Below are 18238 nucleotides of genomic sequence, written 5' to 3' on the forward strand. Positions count from 1 at the left end.
AATAAGTACGATTAATGCATAAATATAAAATATTTAATTAATTCAAATAAAAAATTACCCTTTAAAAATCAATCTTAAAAAATGTATTCTCTATTACCATTTTCTAACTAACTTTACTTAACTCAGTTTTATCGTTTAAAAAACGCTAAATATATTTTTAGTTGTCTATAATTACCAACTATCGTGCTCAACTATCGATAATATTATCGCTAGTCCCCCACCACCAGCACTGCAGTAAGCAAACAACATTTGGCATCTCTACTGTGTCCTTTATCATTTTTCTTCATCCGCGGAAGTGATGGATTTGAGTGATAATAGCCAACTGGAGGACCAGTACTTTGTCTACAAGCATGATCAGCTGTTCGGCGAGAGCTTCCCGCTCTTCAAGGAGATCCGCAGGATGGGCAAGCTGTGCGACGTCACCCTGAAGGTGGGTGGTCCGAGTCAGAACGGTGCAATCAATTACCCGCAGCTCACAGATACGACCATTATCTAGTGTCTAAAAATATATAATGCCATCCGAATTATTGCAGGTTGAAGATCAAACATTCTCCGCGCACCGCGTCGTGCTGGCAGCCACCATTCCGTACTTCTATGCGATGTTCACCAACAACATGGCTGAGAGCCGGATCAAGGAGATCACCATGAAGGAGAGCGCCATCGAACCGAGTGCCCTGGAGAGCCTGATCAACTATGTTTACAGCGGGCAGGTGCGCATCGACAACCAGAATGTGCAGAGTCTCATGGTGGGCGCCTCGTTCCTGCAGCTCTCCAACGTCCGCGATGCCTGTGCCAGCTTTCTGATCTCACGCTTCCATCCGCACAATGTCCTGGGAATCCGCACCTTCGCCGACTCTATGATTTGCCGGCAGCTAATCGATGCCGCCGACAAATATATTGACCAAAACTTTGCCAAAGTGTCGCAGTCCGAGGAATTTCTGGCCCTGGACTGCGAACAGCTGCTGGAGCTGATGCGCCGGGACGAGCTCAACGTACGCACCGAGGAGGTTATCTTCGAGGCCTGCATGAAGTGGGTGAAGTACGCGGAGGATAAGCGCTCCGAGTTGTTCCCCCAAGTACTAGCTGCAGTACGACTGCCACTGCTATCGCCACAGTTCTTGGCGGATCGAGTGGCACGAGAGGAGCTCATCCGATCCTCGCACCAATGCCGTGATCTCCTGGACGAGGCCAAGGACTTTCACCTCATGCCGGAGCGCAGGGGACTGCTGCAAAGCTTTCGCACTCGTCAACGCTCCGGGGAGTTCTTCACCGGACAAATATACGCCGTGGGAGGACTGGCCAGCACTGGGGAATCTGTGAGCACGGTGGAGATATACGATCCCCTCACCAAAAAGTGGAAAATGGGCGAACAAATGTCCATGATGAGGTGAGTGTGGTAGGATCTTATATTCTTGTACTCTACCATTCTAATTATAATATCTACCATTAGATCTCGTGTGGGCGTGGCCGTTCTAAATGGCAAGCTGTACGCCTTTGGTGGCTTCAACGGCACCGAACGCCTCTCCACCGTCGAGGTCTACGATCCGCGGAAAAACAAGTGGTCCCAGGGATGTGCCATGCTGTGCAAGCGCAGTGCCGTGGGCGTGGCCGCCCTGGATGACTGTATCTATGTGTGCGGCGGCTACGACGGCGTCACCTCGCTAAATACCGTAGAGGTTTACTACCCCAAGACCAACACTTGGAAGACGGTAAGTCAATGACTATTCCTCCAGAAAGAATATAAAACTGATCCATCTCCCTGATTCTAGGTTGCCCAAATGATGAAGTATCGTTCAGCTGGAGGTGTTACCCAATTGAACGGCTATGTCTACGCTCTTGGCGGTCACGATGGATTGTCTATATTCGATTCGGTGGAGCGGTACGATCAGAACGAGGATGTGTGGGTGAAGATGTCGCCCATGCTAAATCGACGCTGTCGACTGGGAGTGGCTACGCTCAATGGGAAGATATATGTGTGCGGTGGCTACTGTGGGAACTCGTTCCTACGCTCTGTCGAGTGCTACGAACCGTCGACGGACACCTGGAAACTGGTGACGCCCATGAATTGCAAGCGATCGCGAGTGGCCCTGGCCGCCAACATGGGCAAACTGTGGGCCATTGGCGGCTATGACGGCGAGTCAAATTTGTCCACCGTCGAGGTATATGATCCGGAGACCGATAAATGGACCTTTATGCCGCCGATGTGCGCCCATAGTGGCGGCGTTGGAGCCGGTGTCATACGGATCGAGTAACCCGCTCGGTGTGCCTGCCAAATCCGTTTCTCTAGCCACTCTCGACTTAGGTAATTTATGTGAATTGAAATGATGTAGTCTAGCCTAGATACGATTGTTGAGTGTAACCAAGCTTTAGCGGCACCTCGTGGGGCCGCCTCGTGTGCAACTCAGCTCAGCTCCTTCAGCTCTATCAAAATTGTTCATGTATTACTCACGGTTCTTTAGTGTTTGTCATTCCAGTTATGTAATTGTTTAGTTTCTACGCCTAGCCTTAAATACTCACTAACATTTTAATCCTTCAAATAAAAACATGTGTTATGCATGTTATGTGGAAATTCATTTATTGTTTGCCCTTTTTTATGATGTCATTGTAATTTATACGCAGCTAGGTAACTTAATAAAACGTTGGCGGGAATTTAAATTAAAAATAGATACCATTTTATTACCTTAAGCGAATCAGACAACCGAACTAAAACATTTAATTCAATTTCATTGATAAAACAAAAAGAACCCAAACTTTGAATACTCTTTGCCAAACCATTTGGTTTCTACGAAGTATAAATTTACAAATCTCCTTTAAACTTTTAAATTATTCCTACAAAAGTTAAATCATATACCAGCAAGATTATAATTAAAAAACAATTAAATTTTGTTATTTTTTATTAGATTAGTTAAAAATATCAATTTCATTGATAAAACAAAAAGAACCCAAACTTTGAATACTCTTTGCCAAACCATTTGGTTTCTACGAAGTATAAATTTACAAATCTCCTTTAAACTTTTAAATTATTCCTACAAAAGTTAAATCATATACCAGCAAGATTATAATTAAAAAACAATTAAATTTTGTTATTTTTTATTAGATTAGTTAAAAATATCGGACCACCTTTCTTAAGAGCAAATAATAATTCATCTGTTCTTTAGAAAAGGTAGTTAAAAAGTTGTCTATTAGTTTTTTACCGTTTTTACACTCCCTTTGCCGTTTGCAATATCGAAATTCGTTCATCGTATAAATCAATTGTGTTTCGACCATCCATATGGGCGGCGGATACGTTTTATTTGCACAATAATAAATGGTTGACAAATAACAAAGCAATCTGAACGAACAAAAAATGGGAAATTTTGCGAGGGCAGCGTAATCAGTTTATTGCTAATAATAAATTGCGATTTTTTATTTTATGCAATTAACTATAATTTTCCGTGGTATGCAAAATTATCTTGATGTGGCTAATATTAATACAATTAAGTAATTAGGTCACAAGAGTTGTTTGAACTTAAAGTTATTATATAATAGAGCTGCTCTTAGTTGGTAATGTTAAGTTAAAATGATGTTTTAAGCCTAAAAACGTATGAAAATTTAGGGTTTGGAACCTACTTTTAGTTTAACATGGAGATGCTAAAAGAGGCCCTTAGTTAATTAAAAAAGTTTATTATATAAGGTAGTTTTGATTTCTAACTTATCAGAAGATAAAATTTATGGTCAATTCACTAGGAAAGTTTTAGGTCATCCCACATTGTTGTAAATAATCTTGTGGTTCCTTGAGCAATCCGAAGCCATCGACTGCCTCTCGTTGTGACTCAGTTGGGCGTGTTGTGTCTCTCTTCCCTTGATGTTTGTACACCTCCCACGCTCGGAATGCAATTTTAAATTCAATTTGCACCACCTGCTCAAAGTGCAGCGGCAGCAGAACAATTTCCGAGCAACAGGTGGCAAAACCGCATCCAAAAATATTGACTAACGAAAGCAAAACAAAATCAATTTGCTGTCTATCACTGACCCATAAAATGCCATCCGCCGCAAAAGGGCCATAATCCAATCAATCGCGCACTTAACGTCCATATTCCGCAGTTATCAGCTGGTTCCAGTTCCACCAATGGAGGACCTTATCTGGCCTCTGTTCCCGATTCCCAATACCCAATAGCCCCGGCTATTTGCACAAGCGAAAGGGCTTTCCGGCGGCGGTCTTATTTGATTTCGATAATCAAATCACAAATTGCTTGTCTATCGATGGGCAATTTTATTTTAATTAAATGCTAATTATGTTTACCAAAATGGCCGGGGCAGCAAATATTTGTTGCGTCAATTGTAGTGGGAGTTCACTAGCGAACGATTTCGTTTAGTTGTAAAATGTGCTAATTGAACGAGGGTGAGGAATTGGCTATTTTGCTGCCCCGAAATCAGTTGCAATTTAAATGCAAATTTTTAGCGGGCTCTGTACACTGTAACTTTTACGACTCAATTGGGCGGAAAAGCGGAAGGAAATCTCGTCAGTGAGGATGTGCAGATAAGATGGGGCAAGCAGGAAGCGGCGGTGCTTCCACGTTTAATTTTAGACCGAAAAACTGGCGCTGTAGTGGCTGCTGCAAGTTGCAACAAGCTGGCCCCCGGATGTGTGGCATCCACTTGGCCTTTCCGAGTGGCGCATGGGTGTCGCGGGTGTGGCGGGATTCTTATCTTGAATGCCGCGACCTCGCCTCAAGTGCATTGTTGATGGTCGGGGCCCGTTTAAATCTGGCAGAAACAAATTTTCCGGCTCAGCCTGTGACGCATTTGAGAAAACACCGCTTTTTTGCTTTAAATTTCATTCAAAGTGATTGATCGATGGTAATTAGGGTTATCACTTAGCACTGGAAAGTAATATTATACACATATACTGCTTCATAAAATACATCGAAGTATTTTCTTTCAATTTTAATTTGATAAAAAAGGGAACCAAAAACGAATTTATGAATATTTTGCATCATTTTTAACTAGAAAATAAATAATATAAGGGTTTATAATACTTTTTAGTGGAATCACAAATTTTGATCTTTTGTCATGCGGTAGTAGCATTTAAATATTTAAGCAGTGCCACCTCAACGGATTTTTAAAAAAGTTTCTTATTTGTTTGTTTATAACTATTTTGAGAACGTTTTTTGACATAATGTTTTATTTTATTGTATTTTTTCGAAGTGCCCCAAATTGTTATTATTTTATATACCACTTTTCGCATATTTTAAAAATTTATTTATTTTTGTACCCCATGGTAAAAGGACAATCGTTTTGTTTACTTTGCAGGTGGCATATGGAAATAATTTTAATTACAAATTTTTTGGACAAATAGCCAGGGTAAAATCAACAAAGTGCATAATTTTTATTTGGGCATTCCGCATGCATAAGGTAAATCATAAATATTAAAATAAAAAACCGAAAAACAAAATGAGTGCGAAAAAGAGAAAACAGAAATCGAAATTAAAATTTCTTTATACATGGGGCTCTCTGCCAGTTAGCCAGTTGGTCGACATTTCACTCAACTTTCTCCTTTTTTTCGCATTGCCTTTTCGCATTTCGCCTACTTTTTGCATATGTTTTATTCACATATGCAAACAGAGTTTCCGTTCAATTCAATTGCTCGGCGAGGAGGCAATTTTTTATTCCACGGTGAAGTGGCGGCCGCATAAAAGAGCACACACCCACAACGGCTCACACACAGCCACACCTCGTATCGCTTCAGATTCTATTCGACCAATTGTTGATATGCACGAGCACCCACACACATACACTCGTACCAGCCGAGGGAACTTCGTGTCCTGCCGGTCGGCTTCCTGTTTCGGCTTTATCCTTCTGCAGCTTTTATAAAGGGCCGTTGTCGCTTCGATCTGTCGCTCAGTTGTTGCATACTTCTCGGCGCGTTCGTTACGCGAGCAGTTCAAAAAAGTTCAAAGATAAGATACAACTGAAAGTGAAAGATATATCCAAAGCAGATTGGACTTATTTGTAAGTGAGCTTCGTAAACTGTTGTCGTTTCTGATTAATATATTTTAATTTGAACTATATTTGAATAAAATATATTTTTTCCAAGAATTTAAATATGTATTATTTTCAAAAGTGGTTTTTCCTAAGTTTAAAAATGTGACATTGTTTCAATTTTATGAAATAATTTAATATAAACATATTTTTATTTTGAGTGATATTTTGCTTATCATATTTTCAAAGACTAGAATGATTTTAAATAGTTTGTATAACTGAATAATATTTTTCAAAATGTTAAATACTTAGGAAATACAATTTTTCCATTTATTCATCTTAACTTTAAACTAGCATTAAAAAAGTAACTCTGGAAATAAGCAATTCCATTGTCAAAAAATAAAGTGAAAAAACAAAACATTTAAAATTTTATGATTCAGAGTGTTTAGTGCTATAACTCAGCTTGTTTATCAGATTTTATATCCTATTTGATCTCAGGGGTCTGCTTAATATCATCAACAAGTTTTTATGACAACGCATTTGACCATCTCACCATTAAATTTCTTGGGGGGTTCTCAGTTCCACCCAATTTAAAGAGGGTAAAAAAAATTTTAACTTAATCCTCAGTGATTTCCCAGTTTAAAGCATCAGATTATTTATTGTTAGAAACTAAAAGTATCTCCATTTATTGATGACCCTGGCTGACATCGCGTTAATTCGCCTGATTAGCTGACAAGATCCTTATACCAATTGGGTGATAAAAACACATGAGCAAACTTCTTGGAAACTTTCAAAGTCAAGTTCCTTTTGTTTTACATATTTTGGTACAGCGAGAGCAGAAACATTGTTTATGGAGGACGGACATCATCAATTGACAGCCGGCGGCCAAAGCTAATAAAAAGCAACATCAATGCCGGGGTCCAGGTTCCGAAATGGGTTTGGGAAGAGATGGGATGGGATGGGAATGGCACACATCCGGTGGCAGCACGCAATGCCATCCCATTTGGAAAAGCACTATCCCAAAAAGACTCTGGGATGATGGACTGGGTGGTCACGGGTGACATGAGGCGGCGCTTTAAAACTGCCCCTGGGTCTTAACTTGTTTTATGTCAACTTGGACAACGAGAACAGGGCAATTACAGCATGTGTAGCCAGCAAATACACAAATACTTGAGTTGCAGCTGCGCCTAAAAGATCCTTTAAAATGTAAGCCACTGCATGCGAGTGTGTGAGCCAGGACTAATTAACCCGGCCAACAACTGTAGCTGCCGGACTCATTACGACAACAAGAGATGGCCAAGTGGGGAGTGATTCTCTGGCCCGGAACACTCCGTGTAATGGGGCTCCAAAACAGCAACGTCTTTTCTAGGTAGGCAATGTATGTAGGTAAATATTATATTACTGTTAGCAGGTAGTTGGTTCTCGAAACTAATAATTTTTTAATTTATATAATCATTTTATAAACATTAAAGTGAAAAAAGCTAAAAACTGTTAACGTTTTCTGAAGTTAGAGTAAGGAAAATTAAAAAGGTATGAATTTTTAAATCAAGTGGGGAAGAACCAAAATTACATCACATTCGAAAACTCTAAACTAAATAAGTATAAATATTTAAGAGAGAAAAAGAAATAACTTAAATAACAGTTGGGAACGTTTTTGGGATCATTAAAAAATAAAATATCCCAAAGTAAGAACACTCCTAAAAACCTTTAGAAAAACCCTTGCTTGTTTATATTAACTTATATTTCACCGAACAATACCCCAAGTTCTAAAACATTCAATCATTTATAAATAAACATACGTAATCCAACATGCTTTGGGGCAACTTCTTTAGAAACGAAAAATCCTAAATGGGAAACAAGAGGAGGGGGATTTTGTTACTGTCATAAAAAAACTTTTCAGCTACCTAAAATGAAACGAACCAAGACACGGCTCCATTTTCGACCCGCCTTTGACTTACGACTCATCATCAGCGCATTTCAGTGGATTTCAATTTCAATCATTAGGGATTAATTTGGCCGAAGCACAAAGGTCACACATGCCCGACCCTCCACGCTCCATCCGTGTTTCACATATGCCCCCACGGCTTTAATGAGTCTTTTACAAAAGGGATAACGAGGCAGACAGGACGCGTCCGTCTCGGAGTCGCTTTAATGTCTCACAAAGAACTTAAACCGCATAAATTTACATTTAGATCTACATTAACGAATGATGCATGGTGTATATAATGTATGGCGATGGATGCACGAAAGTCCTTAGGCCTAAACGGTTCTGGCGTTCAGGATGGGGGTGTCCCGGAAGTGCAGCTCCTGTGAGGTGGGTGTCTGCTGGTACTCCACCACCACCAGACGGTTGGAGCCCACCTTGAGAACCGGAGCGGGAACATACAGGGTGACCTGTGGTCCCACCAGGGGCCAATATCTACCAAGATTCTCGCCGTTCACAAAAACAATGCCCTTGCCCCAGCCGGACATGTCCAGATAGGTGTCCGCCAGATCCGACTCCTTCTGGATGTCCAGCTGACCATAGTAGATGGCCGGACCAGTGCGCAGCATAGTCCGCAGCTTCTTCAGCTCTTGGAAACCTTGACGGGCAGCCTCATCCGACTGGGTTATAAGCTGCTCCAGATGATCGTACGACTCCAGTGGAAACTGGGTCATGTTCCAATTGCTCAGCACCTGCTTGTCCAGTCGCACATCCCGCAGGATTCCCTTGAAGTCGTTGAGCTGACGACCATAGTTGATGCGACCCTGGTTCTCCACGATGATCTGCAACCTCCGTCCGGCACTTGCACTCAGGGGCAACTCAAAAACGGGTGTTTCTCTGGCCAAAATGCCCACAAACTCCCCGTCCACATAGACATAACCTCGATCCGCCACTCCGGGAACATTGAGGATACTCGGATCCCGCTGGAAGCTGGGCAACCAAGTCTCGTAGAGCACCAGACCGGAGTACTGCCCCAAAGCCTCGAAGCTCTTGGGCTTAGTGGCCTGAACGAATCCTGTCGAGAGACGTGATCTCGCCTCCGAGGAAAGCAGACTGCAACAGCTGGTCAAACGCACAGTTCCATAGGATCGCTTGGGAACAGGTGCGGGAACGGGTTGATCGGGAAGAGGCAGATAGCGGGCGATAATACGACGCAGGGCCTGGTACTTGGGCGTGGGATCCCCCGCCTCCGTCATGGGTGCATCGTAGTCGTAGCTGGTGATGTCCGCCATGTAGTTCCCAGGTCCTATCTCATTGGCTCCAGCCGTAAATCCGAAATTAGTGCCCCCGTAAAACATGTAGAAGTTGACACTGGCACCATTGTCCAGCATGTTTCTGAAAGTAAAAATAATATAATAAGATAGTAAAGTATAATAAGATAGTAAAGTTCTTTGTAAGCCCCATTTATAATTTATAAAGAAGCTTCTATATGATCTTAAACTTACATAAATGTGGAAGTAATCGATCGCGTGCTCACATTGGCCATCGGCTCGGTCCAATGGGTTAACCATCCGGGATAATATTCAGCATTGACCAGCGGACCCTTGGGTTGGTACCTTCTTAACTTGGCCCAAACGGGCTTCAGATCATTGGTGGATCCAAAGTCCATGGTGGCCAGGACACCCTCGATTTTACCACAGCGCAGCACACTGGGTCCGTCGTTGGTAAAGAGCACCGCCTGACCTTTGACATGACTCTCGGTCTCATCACGAATCCAGTTGCGATAGTTGAGATCGCAGGCGAAATAGGAGCCATATTCGTTCTCCACCTGAACCATGATAATGGGTCCACCATTTCCATACAGATATTTGGACATCTTGGCAAACAGTTGAGCATACCAAATGCGCACTTCACTTAGGTAATCTGAGGGAAATAGAGATTTAATTACTTAGTTCGGCACAGTCTAATTACAATTTTGTTGAAAAAAGCTGTAACTAAGTACATAGGTTTTTTTTTCAAATGTAACTAACATTTATTTACTTACTGACATCTGCTGTGCGGAGTTGTATCCCCGGGTATTTATTGAGCAGCCAGTAGGGAAAGCCTCCCATATCACGCTCGGCACAAATATAAGGTCCCGGTCGAAGAATGACCAGCAGATCTTCACCCACAGCCAGACGTATAAAGTGTTCCAGATCGGCAATTCCACTCCAAACGTAAACACCATCACGAGGATTGTGCAATGACCATTCCACATATCTATTATATTTTTGAAATATTACCAAAACCTAGAACAACGTGGAATTGACTTACGTGGTTACCGCATTGAGACCGGCGGCTCTCATGGTTCGCAGGTGCCGCTGCCAGGTGGCTGGATGTGCACGGAAGTAGTGAAAGGAACCCGCAATAAATCTAAAGGATTTTCCATCCTTCAGGAACTGATCGTTTTCGTAATCTATTGCGAAAGTGCGATTGGCTGAAACCGCTCCCAGCAGCGAGAAAAGTGCCACCAGGCCCACTAAGCAAAACTTCATTCTGTGATTCAGAGAGTATATAAGGAATGGTTATCATAACTATTAATTTAGGTGTGGTATGCAATTCCGATTATATCTAAAAGTTTTTTGTCGTACAAAAACCTAATCATAAAATGTGCAACTTTCTTAAGGCGGTAACAAATAACTTATATAACTTATAGCTCCATTTCTATAATTTTGTGCTAGCGTTATATTGTATTGGTATGTTTATCTTGTCAGTTCATAATTACAATTTGAACATTGGTACTGCTACACAAAATAATTATAAAGTTAACCCATATCTATTATTACGCTTGGTTAGCTTCAATAGCTCGAAGAAATTATTTAGCCTGAAGTGATAACAGCGGTGGAAAGCAGTGAAACCAACTTCAAAACAATTTGAAGGACTATTAGATTAAAAGCACTCAATAAAAGTTTAAATTCATTAAAATACATTATGACATAGTGGCTTTAAATCCAATCCAAATTAGTTGTAAAATGCATGTTATGCCATGTGTGCATAATTAGCTTAATTTTATAAAGTGTTCTGTTTTCCCTAATTTCAGACCGGGTACTTTTCTTCCGGCTAGTATAAAGTCTTAACCCGTTCCGCTTCCTAGTGAATCAATCTAAATCATCTCGGAAAATCAGCTCGGCTCAGTTGAGTTCAACGCAGTGCAAAGCTTGTCTCGTTTCAGATGGGATGTTTCAATTGAAGTTCACGGCTCAATTGCTTAGTGACAACAAAACGATATAATCTTTTGTTTGTTTTGCTTATGAATCGTCTCAAATTAATTCCATTTACCCAGACCCTCCCGAACTTCTTGAAGGGAGCTCGTTTTTGGTCTGTGGCTGCATTCCCATCGGGTCTCGTTAATTAATGCAAGCTCAGCATAAGTCAATTATTTAATACGGATTTTCGGGGGAGAGTAGAATTTCACAAACTTTTGTATCTCCACAGCAGCTGTTCGGCAATAATAATGGATTGTTATTCCAGCTTTCGGGCACTATACTATGAGTTCATTCTTATCGGCACAACGTTTTTCTTCGCTTCAACGTCTTCATTTTATGCGATTTGACATATGTATGTATGCTACGTGTGTTTGTGTTTTATTTTTGTTCTCGATGCGGATTCATTTAATTACTTAGGACTGTGGAATATTTTTGCAAGCAACATAATGTATAATCTGAACAAGAAACAAATATTTTTTTAATTTAGCATCCTCTGATGCTTGACTGGCATAAATTTATAACCTTTTTCTGCTTGACAAAGTATATTATATTGTAGTTCCAACTATTTTAAAATGTTGTAATTGACTAATTTTGACAGAGAGTTCATTGTATTTCATTTTCCGACTAAAAACGTGTAACTGAACACTCTATAAAGCTTTCCATTTTTTATTGGGGGTCCTGCTTAACTAATCCAAATATTTTGATTAATTGATTCGAACCAGATTAGTAAATGATTTGATTGTCATGAAAGAACAAATAATTTATAATGTACTCTCGACTGTGATTTACATGTTGTGATTCCCTCCTGCTTATCTGTAGATGATTATTAGAGCGATCGTAAAGTTCAAGCCCGATAACCCAAGTTCACCTTTATTTACCAAATGATCTGTGAAATACAAGCACTGATAGTGCAATTAACCTTTTATAAATATATATCCAGCAAAACCACCGCCTTTTACGGTTACCCCAGTTACAAATTGAAATATTTAACAGAACCAAAGGGAAAATCAGAACGTGAAAGCTAACGAGGGCTCAAGTTGAGCCCGCTACATTTTAGGCATCTGACCTAAATAGATTATTTTGCAGGCCCCATACCTAAGCTACACCACGATTTAACAAAGTTGGGACCCCGCTGCGTGTTTGACTTGACTTTGCTGACAGTTTGGTTTTTTTTTTCGAAAAGGAGTTAAGAAGCCTGCTGATCAAGCTCCAATTATTGGAAAATGAATCCAAAAAGCCTGCTTATCAAGCTTCAATTATTCGAACTCCAATTATTCAGATGACACTCACCTGGGTGACTGCAACTACACGCAGTGAAAGAAGTATTTTGCTTTCGCGTTTATTTAGAGCAACGATCAAATAAAAACACGGAATGCGATCGCGATAATTTGAGGAAAGTGCGCCAAGTGTTCCGCTTCAAGTCTGAATCCAAACTGATCGTGCGTTGAGCAGAAATCCCAATTAAGTGCACTGCAGAACTGAGAACGCGACTGGCAACATGAGTCCAGAACAATTTGTTGGGGAACATTTCGCTGAACAGGCTAAAAAACTAGTTGCGTGGAGTGTGGAAAAATCTATCATTAAATTGTAAAAAAAAAAAAAGTATTCGATATTTATTATTATTATTATTTTCTAATCAACATTTTCTTACCGATTTAAAAAAATATTTTTTGGCAACTGCAAAATGTGACAGATTCTAGATCAAGAAACGTTGGAATTTCGGTTGAAAGATTTCATGTTAAAAGCTCTTAGGATTCGATAATGCATTGAGAAAAACTAGCTTGATATGAACTTTAATAATATATTCCATTTTTATTATTCCTTCAAACCCTTCTATATTTCTTTTCTCCAGGATATATTATATTTGTTTAAATAGCAGCCCTATGACCTTTATATTGAGGTTGTATTTGCATCAATCGAGAGTTTTCCAATAGCCCATGGTCCTAAGGCATGTCGAAGTCGCTTCCGAACAAAATTAATGTAAATTTATTTAGAATCCACACGCATGTTCCGATGCCGGTGGAAATTCAGAATTGGGCTGCAGCTGCTAGTAAAACAGGGAGTCGATTTAAAAATACAGTCACGCCTCATTTTTTATGCATTAACTGTGTGTGGCCTAAACTCTTGCCCCATGGCATGCAAAATAGGGTGACATGGGAATGCAGCCGCAGGCAATTGGCCAAAAAGTGAATTTTCCATGTTGTTTTATTATTAATTTCATACTTTTCTGCGTTTCTGCTGGGCTTGTGATTCAGTCCGTCTGTTCTTGGGTTACATTCCCTAGGCTAATGGACCCGTATTACACGCCCACCGAAAAATGGACCACACGCAAAACCCATCTGCTGAAAGAAGAGCACACAATGTGTTGGCCAAAATGTAAATCTAGACGTGGGAATCCTTGGCACGTCTTTAATCTCGCACGCCTGTCGGCAGTTTAAAGTGTCCTTTGGGATGCACACACACCCCGAGGAAGTTACACACATAGAGATTCTGGGATAGAGAGTGGCCTACATACACAATTAGACAACAGACACGGCCAAGTTAACAGCTTATCCGCAATCCGCATTAGGGTAGCGGAGGGAGTGGAGCCCGGACTTCTAGAACAGCTCCATTGTCCAACTGCCTGCTGTCAGCCCAATGTCCTGATGTCCTGCCAGGACGTGCCCTGATGAGCCGAGGCCAGGTAGCTCGAGAACCGGAAGCCCGCCACATTTGCACGATGTTAATTTTGCAGCAGCAAACTTTAGAGGCATTAGTTGGACGCTGCACAGTGGGATAGGGAGTCCATATAAAATTTCCAGGATTCACTTAAATTTTAAATAAATTGATAAGTAATTCCCATTTGTTAATAATACTAAAATCTTTTTTTTTAAGAATTATCCTAAAATAAATTAAAGGTATATAATTGACCTGCGAATCAGCTCAAAATCAACAACAACCTATGATCAATTCTATCATAAATTCTAATTCTCTCACCTTAATTATTTTAATATGTTTCTTTAATCTTTAACTTCTTTTATTTTCATAATTCTTTTATTTTATTTTTGTTATTTTAACATTTATTAGTATTATTCCCACAACCCACTGTACCTTTAAAGTTCCCACGTCATGTGTTGATACTTTGACATTTTAGGACCATTCCTTTGCTCCTTGATATTATAAATTCAACTTTAAAAAGCAGGAAACTTTTGGGTTTTGGCACTCAAGCTCCACTCTAACTGGAAGCAAACAGAGTCGCATGGAGGCGTCGTAATCATAACAGTGATCATAAGTGCCGACCAACCTGTTGATTGTGGCAAACTCATCATCAATGCAATTCAAATTCATTTTGCTAAGTTCAATTGAATTGCTTCTGCTCTTTTCCACTTGAAGCTGCAATGTTTGCTTGTTTGCGGTTGACGCCGCCGGTGGCAATCAATTGAATTACATGTCTGTTGTTTCCTGCGCGCATCGTTAGACGTCGCCACAGTTTTTACATCTATTGCTCCTGTTGCAGGTTCCACAGCAGCTCCGACACCATTTCCCCCTTCCCTCTGGTTATAGCCATCGGGCCAGGGGCATTTGCATGCCAATTTGACTTTACAAGGCGTGGCATAATCGAGCGTGGTGTCAACTCGTTAGAGATACTTGCGCCTGGGGATGCCGCACTTGGAAATAAACAGGAAAAAAATCCTCTATCTAACATAGAACATGTCAAAATTTCTGATATGGTTATCAAAATAAAATGAGTGTTTGAATTGTTTATTCAAGACCTCGAAATTACTTTTAATCAGCTTTATGAAATGTTTCATAATTAAGCTTTAGCTAAAAACCAATTTATTAAAAAATAATTTATATAGGATCATTTTCTGATCCGCAAGTCAAACTAAAAGTAGGTTTTAATCCTTAAAAACAAGTGAAAATGTAAAGCTTAAAACCTACTTTTATTTTTGCATGCAAACGTAAAAAGATTTACATTTAAGTAAGTTACGATACATGTGTTCCATGCACAGTTTCAGAAGTGAATTACAAATTCCTGTAAGTGTAGCTTCCTGCAGATCTCCCTATGTGTTTGCATTTGGGACTATAAATTGCAACATCAGCAACCGTTACATTTGCACTCGATTGCATCTCGCCAAACAAGCAGCAACCAAATGTGTATGGATATTTCCACAGAAATGTTCACAACTCTAAGTACCGCTAGATAGTATTGAAGTTCTTGCCTAAAATCAGACTTATAATATGAAAATCCGATCATTATTTTTTTTATTATTTATTTTTTATCTATCAAGACCCATATTAAACCAAAGGATTGTATGATTTTCGGTTCTATGGAAATGCCCGTATGCCAGTTGAAACCATCCGCTTTTCCTGCCAAGCCCCTTAACCCACTCATGCCCCCTGCCTTCCCTAGAACAGGAACACAAAAAGGTCAAGTAGACGCCGCCACGGGGAATTTGTGAGTCTAAGTGCACTAAAGCAAGCAACTATATGCAAAAAAAAGAAAATCAAAACAAACAAAACAGGAAATGAAATGGAAAACATTTTTGAGGGGCTTCTTTTTATATGCTTTTTTACCTTTTGGTATGTAGAATGTTTTGCAATGTGAACAATTAAGAACAAGTTTTTCCAAATATATTTAAATATTGATTTTCCTTTTTGTTATGTTAGCCGGTTTTATTTTTCAATCTGATTCCAATGAAAATATTTTTATTTTTGTTTAAAGAGGCTGATTTCTTAACATGAGTTTTGAACCAATTTTGTATCCTAAAAATGCAATAAAGTCTTTTCATAAAAAGATCCTATTTTGGTTATTGAATAAGTATAAATGGCAATGGTTTTTCTCTTCTTTCATTTTTTGTAGTTTGCTTTTCCAGCAGCGCATTGAGTTTCACGCCCGCCTAAAAGCTCGCTACGTCCAATGCGCACTCAAAGCGGTTTGATAGCGGTGGCGCTAGTGCTTCTGCTCCTGCTGACGGCACCTTCTAGTGCGGCGGATGCGGAGACGGAGTCCTCCGCCAGTCCTCTGCCGCCTGGCGATGATCAACCACGCAGGGTGGTGAAGCGGGCGCCCACGTCCAGCTTCATTGGGATGCGGGGCAAGAAGGACGACGAGCGGGACACGTCGGAGGGTAATTGGCTGGGATCTGGACCAGGATCCGGACCGGATCCTTTGGACTACGCCGACGAGGAGGCTGATAGCTACTACTCCGAAAACGGGCGGCGACTCAAGAAGGCACCGCTGGCCTTTGTCGGCATGCGCGGCAAGAAGTTTATCCCGATCAACGCCCGCCTGAACGATGTCCTGCAGAATTTGGAGGAGGAGCGACTGCGGGAGAGCCTGTTGCAGGACTTCTTCGATAGGATAGCGGGTGATAGATCTGCTGTGGGCAAGCGGGCACCGACAGGATTCACCGGGATGCGGGGCAAACGCCCTGCTCTTTTGGCCGGAGACGATGACGCGGAGGCGGATGAGGCCATGGAACTGCAGCAGAAGAGGGCGCCGGTCAACTCCTTTGTGGGGATGCGCGGCAAGAAAGATGTCTCCCACCAGCACTACAAGCGGGCAGCTCTCTCAGAGGTAAGTCGACTTACCATGCAACTACAGTGGTTTCTCCAGATGAACTTTTATCTATCCTTATTATTGAAAAACGAAAAATACTATATGACTTTAAAAATTGACGGTGATGTTAAAAATATAACAGCTCAGGCAGAACTTAATTTTTAAACAATTGAGTTTGCTACCTTCTTGAAAATACAGAGTTACATTGAACTTACAATTTTATTTTCCTAATTCTTAAAATAATCGATTACAATCTGTTTAAAAGTTAGTCTATAAAAGAGACCATTGTACTGCTTACCCCTCTTAAATGATTTGAAGATCTAATAGCCCCCAGTTCTGGCACAATTTCTTTAAAAAGTCCTACGACTTGAGAGGAAAACAGCAGCGCTTTGCAGACTTCAACAGCAAATTTGTAGCAGTGCGGGGAAAGAAAGGCGATCTGGAGGGAAACGGAATCGGGAACGAGGAGATTCATCAACAGACTTTGGTACATCCATGGCTCTATCTCTGGGGAGAAAAGCGGGCGCCCAACGGATTCTTAGGCATGCGAGGCAAACGGTCAGGTAATACCTCACTGATATCCCAAAAATTCTCAATATTCTCTATATATTATTAATAGTTATTGAAATATCAAAAATTGCTTTTCTGTTATTCTTTTTGTTTTTTTCATCAATTTGGGAATCCCATTTAAATTCAATCATTATTCATACTCTTTATATTTATTTGTTTCTTTCATTCACACAGCACTTTTCGAATAGACATCGTTGAATGGTTCAAATAATCTTGATGGAAGTTCCTCTTAGAGCTACGACACTAGAAAAAGATTGGATGGATAGACGCAGGGGACCGGGAGAGCAGATATGGAAACAGAATGGATTACATGAGTGTTTTAAATAATCGCTGGGCTGGAGATTATTTCAAACACGGACACACAAAAATAAACACCGATAAGATTTGCTCTGTTAGTTGACACAACATTTCAGCTTAATGTAAAACGAGACTTGCAAATAATGTTTTGTAAATTTAATTGGAATTGAATGATGCTTCAAAGATTAAGTGGGTTCAATTATACTATTTGCATATCTAAGTGTAATCTTTTAATCAAAATTAAAAAGAACATTAAACTAGAAAAATTGAAAAGCACAAGATAAGCAGAAAAAAGAGGGGAAACATTTATTTATTTTCAAAATACATCTACGTATACAAAAGATATATACACCTACATAAATAGCACAAATAAATATTGTAAATAATGAATAAATATTTATTTCAAAAACTGAAGTGAATGCATATTTTTGTAAGAAGGGGTATGTGAATAACCAAACTTCACTTTCTTTTTGCTAATGTCTTCGGAAAGGTAAGTTATCTGATACTGACTAAAATCAAAACAATGAGCAATTTAAGACAAGAAAACATTAAAAAGTCTTCTCTCAATTCTTAGAATTCAATTTCAACTACACATGTACCTACATGCTGACATCTTGTTTATACAAAACAACAAAAGCCGAACGGAACAGTTTCAAAATATGAGAAGACTCCTAATAAGGTGGCCCAAACCCGAGTGCC

The 18238-nt window shown here is 40.2% G+C and overlaps 3 protein-coding genes across 5 annotated transcripts; 2 read left to right on the top strand and 1 right to left on the bottom strand.

Moving 5' to 3' along the window:
* Positions 1 to 224: 224 nt before the first annotated feature.
* KLHL18 (Kelch like family member 18) lies at positions 225 to 2573 on the top strand. Its single transcript, XM_065865284.2, has 4 exons — positions 225 to 430; positions 534 to 1387; positions 1451 to 1709; positions 1770 to 2573. Exons 1-4 carry the CDS (start codon positions 299 to 301, stop codon positions 2250 to 2252), a joined length of 1728 nt encoding a protein of 575 aa, XP_065721356.1. The 5' UTR covers positions 225 to 298; the 3' UTR covers positions 2253 to 2573.
* Positions 2574 to 5327: 2754 nt separating this feature from the next.
* On the top strand, positions 5328 to 17953 carry Tk (Tachykinin). Of its 3 annotated transcripts, none has more exons than XM_065865857.2 (4): positions 5328 to 5991; positions 15987 to 16690; positions 17007 to 17235; positions 17417 to 17953. In XM_065865857.2, the coding sequence occupies exons 2-4, from the start codon at positions 16031 to 16033 to the stop codon at positions 17428 to 17430; spliced, it is 903 nt and encodes a 300-aa protein (XP_065721929.2). In that variant the 5' UTR covers positions 5328 to 5991; positions 15987 to 16030; the 3' UTR covers positions 17431 to 17953. The 3 variants fall into 3 exon arrangements, with proteins under 3 accessions (XP_065721929.2, XP_065721928.2, XP_065721930.2); XM_065865856.2 differs by having other exon boundaries at positions 5338 to 5991; positions 15974 to 16690; XM_065865858.2 differs by having other exon boundaries at positions 5353 to 5991; positions 15974 to 16690; positions 17031 to 17235.
* Ect3 (Ectoderm-expressed 3) lies at positions 8058 to 12577 on the bottom strand. The gene is made up of 5 exons (XM_065865855.2): positions 12421 to 12577; positions 10199 to 10420; positions 9930 to 10144; positions 9391 to 9808; positions 8058 to 9280 (listed from the first exon to the last, which is right to left on the bottom strand). The coding sequence occupies exons 2-5, from the start codon at positions 10417 to 10419 to the stop codon at positions 8221 to 8223; spliced, it is 1914 nt and encodes a 637-aa protein (XP_065721927.2). The 5' UTR covers position 10420; positions 12421 to 12577; the 3' UTR covers positions 8058 to 8220.
* Positions 17954 to 18238: the final 285 nt, after the last annotated feature.

The sequence above is a fragment of the Drosophila suzukii genome, chromosome 3 (assembly GCF_043229965.1).
Source record: "Drosophila suzukii chromosome 3, CBGP_Dsuzu_IsoJpt1.0, whole genome shotgun sequence".
NCBI classification, from domain to species: domain Eukaryota; kingdom Metazoa; phylum Arthropoda; class Insecta; order Diptera; family Drosophilidae; genus Drosophila; species Drosophila suzukii.

Excerpts from the sequence above, each read along its gene's own strand:
- Tk (XM_065865857.2), top strand. The coding sequence starts at position 16,031 with ATGCGCACTCAAAGCGGTTTGATAGCGGTGGCGCTAGTGCTTCTGCTC. Across the intron at positions 16,691-17,006 it reads AGCGGGCAGCTCTCTCAGAG|TTCTGGCACAATTTCTTTAA; the intron begins GTAAGTCGACTT and ends AATAGCCCCCAG.
- KLHL18 (XM_065865284.2), top strand. The coding sequence starts at position 299 with ATGGATTTGAGTGATAATAGCCAACTGGAGGACCAGTACTTTGTCTAC. Across the intron at positions 1,388-1,450 it reads GAACAAATGTCCATGATGAG|ATCTCGTGTGGGCGTGGCCG; the intron begins GTGAGTGTGGTA and ends ATCTACCATTAG. Across the intron at positions 1,710-1,769 it reads AGACCAACACTTGGAAGACG|GTTGCCCAAATGATGAAGTA; the intron begins GTAAGTCAATGA and ends CCCTGATTCTAG.
- Ect3 (XM_065865855.2), bottom strand. The coding sequence starts at position 10,419 with ATGAAGTTTTGCTTAGTGGGCCTGGTGGCACTTTTCTCGCTGCTGGGA. Across the intron at positions 9,809-9,929 it reads ACTCCGCACAGCAGATGTCA|ATTACCTAAGTGAAGTGCGC; the intron begins GTAAGTAAATAA and ends TATTTCCCTCAG. Across the intron at positions 9,281-9,390 it reads TCGATTACTTCCACATTTAT|AAACATGCTGGACAATGGTG; the intron begins GTAAGTTTAAGA and ends TTTTACTTTCAG.